The sequence below is a fragment of the Saimiri boliviensis genome, chromosome 11, assembly GCF_048565385.1.
Source record: "Saimiri boliviensis isolate mSaiBol1 chromosome 11, mSaiBol1.pri, whole genome shotgun sequence".
Classification (NCBI taxonomy): domain Eukaryota; kingdom Metazoa; phylum Chordata; class Mammalia; order Primates; family Cebidae; genus Saimiri; species Saimiri boliviensis.
This window is the reverse complement of record NC_133459.1, coordinates 12,455,001-12,469,488: the sequence shown is the minus strand read 5'-3', so window position 1 is coordinate 12,469,488 and position 14,488 is coordinate 12,455,001. Positions and strand designations below refer to the sequence as shown.

Below are 14,488 nucleotides of genomic sequence, written 5' to 3'. Positions count from 1 at the left end.
ATAAATGTTTGAATAATAAATAAATGAACAGATTACTCCTGTCCCATGAGTTCTTCAGCAGTTACACCTAAGGGAGTGTCTTCTGTTTCTGGATCTGGCTGGCCAGGCATCCATACCATGTATCCAGTTTCCAGTGTGCCCTGGGCCATCCACAGATCCAGTTGTTTCACCTAGAGGCTCTGGGGATGCATGGGAATGGAAGCAAAAGGGTCCACCTCCTCCTTCGGTCAGGACATGTGCACACCTTCCTGAGGTTACATGTGGAGCTCTGTAAGTGCTTTATTCAAGCACATATTCAGACAGCCTCTTTGACTACTTCAGCAGCAGCCAGAGGGAAGCTGTCACTTCAGAAACATTTGCTGATCACCCCCATGTGACTGGCACGTGATCATTTTCTCAAAGATTTGTATCAGTGGAAAGGCAGAGGCGGCAGTAGAGAAGGAGGTAGGAAGGAAAAACTGGAAGGAACAAGGTCTCAGAACCACGCATAGGACTGTCTGTACTATGGCCCCGAGCCCTCGATGCAGAAATAGAACACACGGCGCTTTGAGTCAGCATCTGATAAAATAATCTCAGAGTAAGAAAAAGTGCTGAGGAATCATGTTCCGTGCTTTCGAGCTGGCTCTGCCTGCAGCAGGTATCTGTATGCCTGGCCCTTGAGCCAAAAAAAGCTCCCATTCACACCAGCGGGCGTGATTTTGGATTCATTCTGCACTGTTGACCAATAATCATGCTTACATCATTTATATTAACTGAATCGAAAAACCCGGGATCTATTCTATGTTCTAACCTGATTGTAAGCTTCAGAAAAAGCAAGAGACAACTCTACTTTCAGTGTATGTGTTAACACGCGGATATTTTGGGAAAATTCTTCCTCCATTTTCAATGGACTTATAACTAGCAAAAGTGGGTTTTTACCTCCCCCCCCCCGAGATGGGAGTCTTGCTCTGTTGCCCAGGCTGGAGTGCAGTGGCACGATCTCGGCTCACTGTAACCTCCACCTGCTGGATTCAAGCAATTCTCCTGCCTCAGCCTCTGGAGTGGGTGAACCACAAGCATGCAACACCATGCCTGGCTAATTTTTTGTATTTTTAGTAGAGACAGGATTTTACCATGCTGGCCAGGCTGGTCTTGAACTCCTGACCTCGTGATCTGCCTGTTTTGGCCTTCCAAAGTGCTGGTATTATAGATGCAAGCCACCGCGCCCTGCCAGCAAGTTTTAATATCAGAATAAGCATCATTCCCCAATCAAAGCATGCCACAAACTGCCCCATGCCCTGAATACTAAATAAATCTGAATTAAAAGAGACAATGAGGGATTAATAGTTCTTTGCTCTTTGCTGTTCACGAAAGCCAAGCCTTGAAGGTGGCACATGAAGCAGAACTAAGCTCTGGTTTTCAACTGGTTCTCCAGGGTGAGAGGGGAAAAATAGGGGTTAAACACAAGGCCTTTATATCACGCAAAGGTCTAACTTCAGCCCCGCCCGCTCCCAGACATCTTTGATAGAGTTGTTTCCCTAAACTTCCAGGACCTTGGCAGCTCCACCAGTTGCTAGTCATCTCCTGGGGGTGGCCTGTAATGGAATGTAAATTTACGTGTAACATAGCTAAGGGTCCGTTCTCTTTCAATCTGTTGGACTAGGTAGACGCAGTTTTCTGCTAGAAAACGGATGCTTTCTGACAATCTTATGGAACTTCTTGGAAGAAACTGCAGCCCGAAGAAGTTAAATGATTTGCCTGAAGGGTTACAGGTGTAGAGGAGTAGAATGGGACGGGAACCCTTTGTTGCCCAGGATGATCTTGAACTCCTGGGCTCAAACGATCCTCCCACTTCAGCCTCCTGAATAGCTGGGACTACAGGCATAAAATGTTCCTTGCTTGGAACTCAAATGAGCATCCAGGATTTCTGACAACGGACAAATTCAACTCTTTTTTTTTTTTTGAGATGGAGTTTCACTCTTGTTGCCCAGGCTGGAGTGCAATAGCACAATCTCGACTCACTGCAACCTTGGCCTCCAGGGCTCAAGTGATTCTCCTGTCTCACCCTCCGGAGTAGCTGGGATTACAGGCATGCACCACTATGCCTGGCTAATTTTGTATTTTTAGTAGACACAGGGTCATGCTGCTCAGGCTGGTCTCGAACTCCTGACCTCAGGTGATCCGCCTGCCTCAGCCTCCCCAAGTGTTGGGATTACAGGCATGAGCCACTGGATCCAGTCCAAATTCAACAATCGTGATTTAACAAAAGTGAGTATGTATTTTGAGGAAGTCATGGGGCTAACTGCTCTCTTGCTCCTAGAACCCAACCCTTCCAAGTAGGGACAGAGTTGTCAGGGAAGGGACCCGCATCAGGAGGATGAAATACGCATGGAGCAGTGAGGTGGGGTCGGGAAGAGCAGATCAGCAGCACCCACCCAGCAGCGGTCAAGGCAATCTCCAGACAGGGTCAGGGTGAGCCAGGAGCTGTGGGGCATCCCAGCAACATGAATTCACCTCTCCTGAGGTGAGATTTCTAGGGAGGACTGGCAGAAGCAAGCTGAAACTGCTCCCACACCTGGTTTTCCTCTCCGGGGCTGAGAAATTAAGAATCAAACAAAACCTCATTAAACACTTCGGGACCAGAGTGGGTGAAAGCCCCCATGTGCCACGTGTCTCCCCAGCCCATGCTTCCGCTTGACCTCTCTACTTTGGCAGACTTACCTGAAAGGTGCAGGTGCATTTTCTCCCTGTGGAATTCTTTACCTAAGTTGTAATCTTATCTGGAGATGTTCCTAAGTGTGGCCCGACTTCAACAAAGGTCTGACTCACTGTTGTATACAATCATGTGTTTTATTTGAAAACATGTCTACACTGCATTGAGCACCAACACAGGTGTGACCAAAAAACCCACAGTCCTGTCCCCGCAGGCCCTGGATCCAGTGTATGACTTGGGGGTGGACTGTTATTTTTCACAGTGAAGGGGGAAGAAAGAATGGGAAAGGAGACGGGCCTTATCCCATCTCCTGTTCAGCAATCTGAACAATGAACCAAAGTTATTTAAACTCATCCAGCTCTCCTCATTCCCCTTCTCTCAATCAGCTGATGCTCAAATATGGAATCGGAGCCAGGGGGACCAGCTGGATTTGGGAACACACAGACACACTGTTTAAAATAACATCCACTCGTTATTGCGAAAAATGGGAGGAATGGGCTGTGCTTCCGACTGAGAGTTTACTTTTTCCTGTTTTATGAATGCTTACAAGTTTACAGGATACCAGAATTGCACAATCGCAATCATGACAGAGCATCTGCTCAGTATAAAAACTTTGTTTAGGAAAAAAAAAAAATCCAATGGCTATATGGGAAGAGAAGTGCCAGGTTGGATGGTGTGGAGACAGAACGACCCCTTGAGAGCCTTTATTTTGTTCTTTTCAGTAGGACCCCACAGATATTTGTGGTATGTCATGAAGACTAGAGATAAATATCTGATTTTAAAAATAGAAGATAAGTCCAGCTGCTTTTAAAATTAAGATTGTAGAAAATGATTTTTGTTCCCCGTATCTTTCCTCTGAGGCAGCAAGCGAATGTAATAAAAGTGGCAGGTTTTATTTCTCATACCAGAGGCTCACATAGGATTTCGTTCTGCATGGGGGCTCTTGGTTTTGAAAACGCTTGAGCCTCTAGCACCATCAAACATCCAGTGGCTTCCTCAGGGTCCAGGCTGAGATATCCATATCTTGGAATAAAGCAGCCAATCCAAAGGATACGCATCACTGGGAGGAGGGAAGCCTGCCCCCTTAGCCCTGGCTCCCCATCATCCAAGGGAAGTGGAGGGGGCAAGCCTGGGAGTCACCAAGTCATGGCTGGAGAAGGACTTAGGTAAAGCCAAGTCTAGAGGCTGCCCGTGGCCTACTTTGAGACTACAGACTTCCTGCTTGTGTTCTAAGATGGATGTCTTTGAAATGATTAATCTGGACCAGCTAAAGCCAGTTGCTTATCGCGCATTATCCAAGTTGAGATTTTCTACTTGATCATGTGGTATACATCAGGCTTTAAAAGATAGGCCAAACTAGACCGGAATGCATACGTTTCAACACATCAGCAACTGCAAACGGCTGGTGCTATTTACTGACATGGCACTGGATCCAAGGACTCCGTCGTTATAAATATTTCCAGATTCCTTTGCATTTTAACAATAACAGAGAACGGTCAGACGGAGACACATGATTACAGCATCTAACATTGATCCAATGGTCCAGTCTCAGTTACAAAGCAGTTTATACCGTTTTGCTCCATTTTCTCTGAATTTTGTCTTTCAAATCATCTTTTATAGAATGTAGATTCAAAAACATGTTTGAAAGACAAATATTTAGAGGAGCCAGGCCTGGTGAACCGCCTTTCCTTCGGTTACTTTGGCAAGCAGAGAGATCACCATGGATTCTGAATGGGGTGGGCAAGGGTTCCACGGATCATCTTCTCCCACAAGGTCAGGGACAGGGCGCAGAGGAACAGAAACAGTCTTTTTTCAGTGTGTTGGCAGCAGGGCGTAACCCTTCAGCTCTTTAGGGCCTGTGAAAATAAAGAGAAAGTTGGCCGTCATGTCTCTTACTGGCATTGTGAATAGTCACCCGGTGAGTCCTTGTCCCTCTTGTCCTTTGCTCTAAGTCTTCCAAGTTCTGACACCTGGTGATCATCTCTTGTCCCCAGTATTCCTCCTCCATGCCTTCATCCTGACACAGAAGGGTCAGACTCCCTGGCTTTTCCCAACATGCTAAGTCCACAGCCATGTTGTCAACTGTATCCCTCAGCCTTCCACGTGTGTATCAACTGTCCTCTCCCCGTCGCTCCATCATGTGTCATCCCCCCATCACATACAAGAAAAAGGTTTTCTCTGGCCATGAGTGTGGATGTTCTGAATTCTTAAGGAAGTTTAATAAGGAAAAAAACTCCTTCCCTTCATCAGTAGTCAAAGGTCAAGAGTAAGAGAACTCAACGAAAAAGACCCCACCCGGCCGGGCGCGGTGGCTCACACCTGTAATCCCAGCACTTTGGGAGGCCAAGGCGGATGGATCACCTGAGGTCAGGAGTTCAAGACCAGCCTGACTGACATGGAGCAAGTCCGTCTCTACTAAATACACAAATTAGCCAGGGGTGGTGGCACATGCCTGCGATCCCAGATACTTGGGAGGCTGAAGCAGGAGAATCGCTTTAACCCAGGAGGCGGAGGTTGCGGTGAGCTGAGATGGTGCCACTGCACTCCAGCCTGGGCAACAAGAGTGAAACTCTGTCTCAAAAAAAAAAAAGAAAAGAAAAAGACCCCATCTTCAGTGGAAATCCTCATCAGAATGGGCTGCTAGCTCTGTGACAAATGGTTTTCTAGAAGCCACCTATCTCTGATGGTTGAGGGCAGGCTCATTAGGTATCACGTTAAAACTTGGTTTGGGTTTTCTTTCAAGTTCAGTTAGTTGGAAAATTAAGATGAGATCAAAAGTGGTCAGATCTCAACAGAAGTCAACTTACAAGCCATCTCTGGCTCTGACTCTCTTCTTTTGGAAATTTATAAGGCCTAAGTAGAGATTTGTTCTTCTGGGGAATCTTCAGATGTAGTCCTTTGGAAGATTAAGAGGCTTTTTTTTTTCAGAGACAGTTTCACTCTGTCATCAGGCTGGAGTGCAATGGTGCAATCTCAGCTCACTGCAACCTCTGCCTCCCTGGTTCAAGTGATTCTCCTACCTCAGCCTCCTAGTAGCTGGGACTACAGGCACCCACCACCACGCATGGCTAATTTTTATATTTTTAGTAGAGATGGGGTTTCACCATGTTAGCCAGGATGATCTTGATCTCCTGACCTCGTGATCTGCCCACCTCAGCCTCCCAAAGTGCTGAGATTACACAGGCATGAGCCACCGTGCCGGCTGCTTTTTCTTATTTTTAAGAGACAGAGTCTTGCTCTGTCACCCAGGCTGGAGTGCAGTGGCACAATCATAGCTCACTGTAGCATCAAACTCCTGGCACAAGTGATCCTCCTGCCTCAACCTCTCAAAGCACGGGGATTCCAGGTGTGAGCCACCGCACTCAGAGCCCCAAGTAAGGAACTTTTGAACATGACCATTATACAAAAGATCATTTTTTTGAGACAGGGTCTTACTATGTTGCCCTGGCTGGTCTACACATACCCAGTGGCTGAGACTACAGGCATGAGCCGCCACACCCAGCTAATATTAGAAATTTCCATTAGTTCAAAGGTTTGAGCTCTAGATATGATAGCCTTCATTTACCTATCACATGGGCGTAAATTATTTACTTACGAATACCTTCCCGACATTTTTCGCATAACCACCACGATGATTCCACCAATGAAGCCAATGGCTAGTAAGACCCCAACTATAATTCCAACCAGGGTCACTGTTGCCAAACCATCTGAATAAGAGAGAGGAAAAAAAAGCATGAGTCCCAGATAAAAAATATGCCGGTGATAAAATATGTAATATATAAACAAAGCTGCTGCCCTACTGTACGTAGCAAATAATGCTCACGTTGGTTGAGCACAGAGCATTTCTTCCAAAAGGAGAGAATGTGGGCTAGTCTAATCCTATTTTAGTAACAGGAAGATTTCAGGACCTAAGGATCTACCAACTTAATGCTCACATGGCCTTCACTGTTAATTTTTGGGTAGTGTTTGCGTCTCTTCCAAAGAAGAAAATGTGGTTAGTCTAATCCTATTTTACGAGTGGGAAGATTTCTGGGTCTGAGACTCTACCAACATAATGCTCACATCGCCTTCACTGTTAATTTTTGGGTAGTATTTGCACAGGGCTATTAAATTGGCCCCTATTTTCATTCTTAGTAACAATAAACTGAGCTATGATACCATTCCCCATATCTGTCATGAAGGGAATGGTCCCCATCTGGGATTTGCTTATTTTCAAATACAGGGAATTCCCTTTTCTTAAAACAAACAAACAAACAAACAAACAAACAAACAAAAAAACCTTGAAATCTGTTCTCAAAAGGTTTTCTATTCTGTTCTCATTGACTGTAATCCAAAACAGAATGTAATTCATCTCAAAAATTAGCTTCAAAGAAAATTTGTAAAAACTCAAGTATGTAGGAGTATTTTAATGCCAAAAATCTAGCCTACCTTTGTCAACTGTTATCTGTGTCTCTTCATCCACTTTCTCTGTAAAGAAAAAGATACATTAATGTAGAATTATTAGGGTTTAATAAGTTAACAACTCGCAAAAGATGAATTTACCCAAGTAGAAAGTAGCAAAATATAAATCAAGAGGATGACTTCTTAAATAAATTGGATCAGGGATTTTTAAGCAAGCCTTAATGTGACACCATCTTTATAAACTATTATTATCTAACTTATGAATCCTTATTCACACCAATGGGTTCATAGCAATTTTCTATTTATTAATTCTTTCTCGTAGAATCTAGAAAGCAGAATAAAGGAAACTGAGCCACAAAGATCTTAAATAAATGGTCAAGAAGTATCAGAGGTTAAGGCAGCAGAAGAATCCAGAGCTGGGGATTCTTATTCTAATGTTAGGATCACAGAGAAGGGACAGACTGTGAAGAGGTCTATTACTCATTTTGAGATTAATACTCTAGATTGGGAAGATGTGACCAAGACTCTGATTAGTCTCAATATCTATTTCCTGGGGCTTCTTTGGTAGCAAAATTCAGATTTTTACAAGGCAACAATAGGCCCAGCTAAGGTTCATGAGCAAATATACCCTTTTTGTTCATGACACTGTTATTTTAGGACTTCTATCTGCAATCAAACCTAGTCTAATAGTTACAGTGTGAATATTCATCCTTGTGAGTTTCTTTTGAACAATTTTCTGCCATAACCTATTTAAAAATAAAAATGTTTTGTTTTTCTCTTTGACTTCTTCATATAACGAGTCCTTAACTCCTCTGGGTGGTGGCTATTTACTAGTTTGCAGATGGAGGAAAAGTCAAGATGCCTTGATTTAAAAAGCAATTGGAGAGAAGTTAATCTATCAGTCAAGCCCTGCCCTAAAATCTTAGTTCACAGCTTGCAAAACACCCCAGGTAGCCAGTAGCTTTCCTAATCAATGGTAAAACTAGACAACCATCATGTAAAAGATGCCTCCTTTTCCTAATGGTTGGTTTGAAAACCATCCCTTTTGGACCAAGGCTCTCCTCAACAAACGGTGCCTCCTCAAGATGGCCCCAGGGTACAGGTCCCAGAAGCCAGCTCTCCCCGGATGAGCTGAGTCCATGGGTATAGAGCACATAAGAGCTCATGCTGACTGTGGTACCTCACCATATAGGACACGGCTGGGTTTGGGCTTTCCCAGAACAAAGGTGGCATCAAATCAACTCCCCAAATGTCACCGCTAGAAGTCAACTGCCAGCAGAGATAAGTGAATCGTGTTGCTTAGCACATCCCACCACATGGGTGCTGATCCCAGGCTCTTCATATACCGTTATCAAAGACACCATTGGCTGAAAATTGTACGACTGAAAATAAAGTTTATGGAGGATTTGTTATTACATCAGAGCTTATTAGTCTCATATTTCCCATCCCCCGCCCAATGACACTGACTGTGATCCTGAGCATGTGTCATACACAACATGCACATCATCGTATTTGGGTGTTTCACAGCAGAAATGAACATCTGCTGCCCTAATAAAATTACCCCTTGAAAATTGAGTGCTACTAATGAATGACATTTTGGCTCATATGCGAAAATGTCTTGGGATAATGAGTTATTAAGTAGGAATGTGTCCTAAGTCACAATTTTTGTGACAGGGTGGGGAAATTTGTGACAGGGTAGGGCAGGGGACAGGCAACTGATAATTTTTTTTTAAAGGAGTAGAAGAGAGGTATGAAGTATGATAGAATATTCAACATGGACAGCACAATTTTCTGCTGCTAATTAGCTGTCAACCCATGTTACAAATGAGCGATCCTCCAAAATTTTAAAAAGTGTTCCAATGATCACTTATATTGATTATTCTTTCTTTGCTTAGCTCAACTTGGCTTTCTCTGGTGTTTAAATGTTAATCACTTCTTTAACAGCTTGGAGTGAGGTTCAGGTTTTATCTCAAAGCGCCCCCCACTCTTTTGAGACAGAGCTCTGTTGCCCAGGCTGGAGCTCAATGGCACGATCTTGGCTCACTGCAACCTCTGCCTCTCAGGTTCAAGCAATTCTCCTGCCTCAGCCTCCTGGGTAGCTAAGATCACAGGTACCCGCCATCATACCCGGCTAATTTTTGTATTTTTAGTAGAGATGGGGTTTCACCATGTTGGCCAGGCTGGTCTAGAACTCCTGACCTCATGATGTGCCCACCTCGACCTCCCAAAGTGTTGGGGTTACAGGCATGAGCCACCACGCCTGGCCTCAAAGCCCTTTATAAGGTTTTTTTCCCCTACACTGTAGCAGAACACATACAGCACAAAATGTACTAAATTCACCACTTTTAAATATACTGTTCAGTGGTATTAAGTACATTCATATTGTTGTGCAATCATCACCATCATCCACCTCCTGAACCCTTTACATCTTGCAAAACTGGAACTCTACCCACTCAACAGTTTCCCCAGCCCCTGGCGACCACCACTCTACTTTATGTCTCCACGAATCTGACTATTCCAGGGACCTCATATAAGTGGTGACATACGGTATTTCTTTTCTACTGGTTTATTTCACTTTGAATAATGTCCTCAAGGTTCTTCCATGTTGTATTTCGTGTCTGCATTTTCTTCCTTTTCAAGGCTGAATAATATTCCATCAAATACACCACATTTTGCTTATCTATCCACCTCTCCACGGCTACTTGAGTTGTTTCTATATTTTAGCTATTGTGAATAATGCTGCTATAAACATGGGAATACAAAAACAAAGCGTTTTTTTTTTTTAATCCTAAAAAGTACCATAGTTTTTAAAACGAGATTGGTGATTAATCCTGGAAATGTCAAAGGGACAATAAAGAAGAGCTTTCTTTTTTCTTTTTTTTTTGAGATGGAGTTTCGCTTTTGTTACCCAAGCTGGAGTGCAATGGTGCAATCTCGGCTCACTGCAAACTCTGCCTCCTGGGATCAAGAAATTTTCCTGCCTCAGCCTCTAGAGTAGCTGCGATTACAGGCATGCGCCACCACACCCAGCTAATTTTTTTGTGTTTTCAGTAGAAACAGGGTTTCACTATGTTGGTCAGGCTGGTCTTGAACTTCTGACCTTAGGTAATCCGCCTGCCTTGGCCTCCCAAAGTGCTGTGATTATAGGTGTGAGCCACCATGCCTGGCCAAGAAGAACTTTCTAGGTATTCAGATGTGCAACTGGTTTGGGAAACCATTGGTTTAGACGTGATATTTATATGTAAGACCTATCTAGACAAAACAATTTACATAAAATTTCTCAAGTTAGCTAGCACTCACTGAGGTTTTCAGAGGATTACTTCATTTTCTCTTCCACCTTATCCACTATAAAATAAGGCGTTTTTTAAAACCCCAAACAACTGAATTTCTCAAGACATATCTAGAAATAGGAAGTGATCTCTATTTCTTAAATTGACAATCATTTTTCCTCATTCTCATCAATGACGGTCTAGACAGAGTAATAGCAAAGACTCGAAAAACTCCTCCAGAGCTTTTCTCCAAGGTGTTTCACTCATACGGCTGCAGCTGCCCGCTGTGAGTCACCAGTACAACCCAAATCCTGGCCACATGGGTTTAGAACAGATTCTTGCACCATGTAAACAGACGTGAACTCAATGGAAGGTGCTAAGTATTCTTATAGGGTACTTACTGGACAACTGCCATGTAAAAGTAAGTAAATGTCAAGATCTCCAGAATGTGAAGAGGTCTATTACTCATTTTTGAGTTAATATTCTAGTTTGGGAACATGTAACCAAGACTCTGATTAGTCTCAATATCTATTTCCTGGGGCTTCTTTGGTAGCAAAATCCAGATTTTTACAAGGCAAAAATAGTCCCAGCTAAGGTTCATGAGCGAATACATCCTTTGAATTCATGACACCGTTATTTTAAGTTTTCTATCTGCAGTCAAACCTAGTCTAGTAGTTACAGTGTGAATATTTGTCATTGTGAGTTTCTTTTGAATAATTTTATGCAATGACCTATCTTAAAATAACAATGTTTTGTTTTTCTCTTTGACCTCTTTATATAACGAGTCCTTAACTCCTCTGGATGATGGCTACTTACTAGTTTGCAGATGGAGGAAAAGTGAAGATTTCTCTATTTATCTATCTATAAATCTATTAAGATTTACAGACGATGGCTGAGTGTTGCACCCTTGGGTGTCCACACAAAGTTCTCCATGTCACATTCTATCAGCCTGGGGTCCGCCATGCAACAGTAGCTACTTAACTCACCCTGTGCAGGTGTTATCAGTAACTACTTCAGGTAGAGAGATACGTTCAGCAACCCACTAAACCAACCGCATCAACTCAAATCCAATTCTGAACCTATCAGACAAGGCTTGGTTCAGCAGTCACTCTTGCATCCCAACACGCGCCCTGTTGATTATTACATTTGTTCACGGACTTTGGAATGTACTGATTCTGCAAAAGTAGATCAGCTTCCATGGAGGTGACTGGTTTTCTTACCCCTGGAGTGACTGGTTGCCACGTTTGAGGTTGTGGTGCTCGGACTTCCTTCTTTGGGGTGTGCTGTGCTTTCTGGAGTCGGCAGATCCTCGGGGCCAAGGTCGGTCACACTCTTGACACTCGTTGCCACCTATTGTGGGTGTGAATGAGGAAAAATAGGAAACAAAGCCTAACTGTCTTAAAATATATACTCTGCCTTATAAAAGAAAAGGATTTCAGGTGGCATCAGAATATGGAGCACATGATGGCATACGCTGCAAGTGGAAAGAAGACGAACAGAAACAATGAGATCTTGAAGAGACAGCTGTACACACGTGTTCACAGCAGCATTATTCACAAGAGCCAAAAAGTGGACGCAACCCAACTGCCTGCAGGCAGAAGAATGGATAAACAATACGGTCTATACATGCAACGGAACATTACTCAGCTTTAAAAAGGAAGAGCAAGGCTGGGCGCAGTGGCTCACGCCTGTAATCCCAGCACTTTGGGAGGCCGAGGCGGGTGGATCATGAGGTCAAGAGATCAAGACCATCCTGACCAACATGGCGAAACCCCGTCTCTACTAAAAATACAGAAAAACTTGGCTGGGCATGGTGGCGCGCACCTGTAGTCCCAGCTACTCGGGAGGCTGAAACAGGAGAATTGCTTGAACCCAGGAGGTGGAGGTTGCGGTGAGCCGAGGTCGCACCACTGCACTCCAGCCTGGCACCTGGTGATGGAGTGAGACTCTGTCTCAAAAAAAAAAAAAAAGGAAGAGCATTCTGACACACGTTATAGGATGGATGAACCTCAAGGACATTATGCTAAGTTAAATAAACCAGTCACAAAAGAAAAGTACTATATGATTCCACTTACATAAGGTACCTAGAGGAGTCAAATTCTAAAGTAGAAGACTGGCGGCCAGGGGCTGGGGGAAGGGAAGGATGAGGAGTTATTGTTTCTTGCGTAGAGTTTCAGTTTTACAGGATGAAAAGTCCTGGAGATTAATGATGTGAATATACTTAACAGTACCAAACTGCACACTTCAAAATGGTTGCAATGATAAAGTTTATGTTTGTTTTTTCTTTACCACAATAAAAAACATATGCTAATGAGTACCTCCTATGAGCCCAGCATGGTTCCAAGCCCTGGGACTATAATGTGAGTAATACAAATTCTCTGTTCTCTTGAAGCTGGCATCTGGGATGGGGTAGCAGAATGTGAACATTTAGCAGGTAAACAACTACAAAAGGTATTTTGACGTGGTTTTGAGTGCTTTGGAGGAAATATACACTAGCCTTGTCTAGACTAGACTGGACTAGCCTCTGGAAAACTTTCAGTAAAGGGCCAGATGAGTAAGTATTTCAGCTGTACAGGCCACACAGTCTCTGTTCTAACTAATCAACTCCACTCTTCCAGCTGGAAAGCAGCCGGAGAATTCTCAACTGAATGGGCATTGGTGTGCTCCAACGAAACTTCACGTACAAACACAGTGGGTGGGCCATCTGGTGGGTAGTTCGCTGACCTCTCAGGGCCAGAGGGTGACTTCTGATGGAGGTGAGGGTGAGATTACTTTAGGCTGTTTGAGATGGCTTCAAACTTGAGAATTATAAGAAAAAGTCAGCCATGGAAAGATCTGGGCAGTGTTCTAGGCAGAGAAAACAAAAACCTAAGTTGGAACAAGCTTGGTGTGTTCAAAGGTCAGAAAGTCCAAGACGGCAGACATAGAGAAAGTGAAGTACACGTCAGACAGGCAGGCAGGAACCTCTGTTCTGTTACCAGAGAAATCATAGCTTGCCTCAAGGGTGGAGGAAGTGGCTCACTGACCTCCTCAACCCCTCCCAACGCTTGGCATCCTGTCTTGTCTATGGCAGGTATGTAACAAGAGTAAATGTCGATTTTATATATAGACATATTTATCTATAAATCAATATACATCATAACCTTGCAATTTGATCACATGCCTATGGAAAACATTCCTCTCCTCCCAGGACACTGACCGGAGTTGTCAAGCCAGCCACAGAGAGGTCTTCGCCAGCTCCTGGAGTCACCACATCATCTTCGGCACCTGGCATCACAACACTGCCTTCTGTACCTGGAGTCTCAATGTCACCTTCTGGCTGACCCGTGCTGGCTGAAGAAGAAAGACTGAGTCAGAACCTAAGGTAGAAATTGCATAAGCAGACTGAATTTGCCGGCTACATGCGGAGTATTTTCTTTTCCATTTCTTTTAAAAACTTTTGTTTTATTTTGGTCCTTTTTCTGGCTTCCCACAGTGCCAGAAACCAAACCATCCTCCTTGCAGCAATTCAGACACACACAATACCCTGGTTACCTCCACGACAAAGCAAAGGAAAATAAAAACATCAAAAGGTAGAGCAGCCAGCCCCTCCCTGGGGCCCCACCGAGATGGCCTGAACAGGGGACACACATCTTTCCTTTTCAATGAGGAACCAGATTCTTCCTGGTGTCATTTCCATGATGAATTAATGTATTCATCTAGATCTCAACAATTTTAAATTAGAGTCAACGGGAAAGATTTCTAGCATACCCCTTTACAGACTCCATGCAAACTGAGGTCTCCATCTTTTTATTTTTTTCCCTACTTTTTCAAATTAATTTTTTTTTTTTTTTTTTTTGAGACGGAGTTTCGCTCTTGTTACCCAGGCTGGAGTGCAATGGCACGATCTAGGCTCACCGCAACCTCCGCCTCCTGGGTTCAGGCAATTCTCCTGCCTCAGCCTCCTGAGTAGCTGGGATTATAGGCACGCGCCACATGCCCAGCTAGTGTTTTGTATTTTTAGTAGAGACGGGGTTTCACCATGTTGACCAGGTTGGTCTCGATCTCTCGACCTTGTGATCCACCCACCTCGGCCTCCCAAAGTGCTGGGATTACAGGCTTGAGCCATCAAATTAAATTTTTTTAA

The 14,488-nt window shown here is 43.8% G+C and overlaps 1 protein-coding gene across 1 annotated transcript in view; it reads right to left on the bottom strand.

The window, feature by feature from the left end:
- Positions 1 to 2,810: 2,810 nt before the first annotated feature.
- The window catches only part of PDPN (podoplanin), a 35,535-nt gene continuing 23,857 nt past the window's right edge, over positions 2,811 to 14,488 (bottom strand). The window contains 5 exon segments of the mRNA XM_039474075.2: positions 2,811 to 4,548; positions 6,288 to 6,399; positions 7,121 to 7,159; positions 11,583 to 11,712; positions 13,562 to 13,695. Coding sequence (XP_039330009.2) covers positions 4,542 to 4,548; positions 6,288 to 6,399; positions 7,121 to 7,159; positions 11,583 to 11,712; positions 13,562 to 13,695 — 422 coding nt within the window. The 3' untranslated portion in view covers positions 2,811 to 4,541.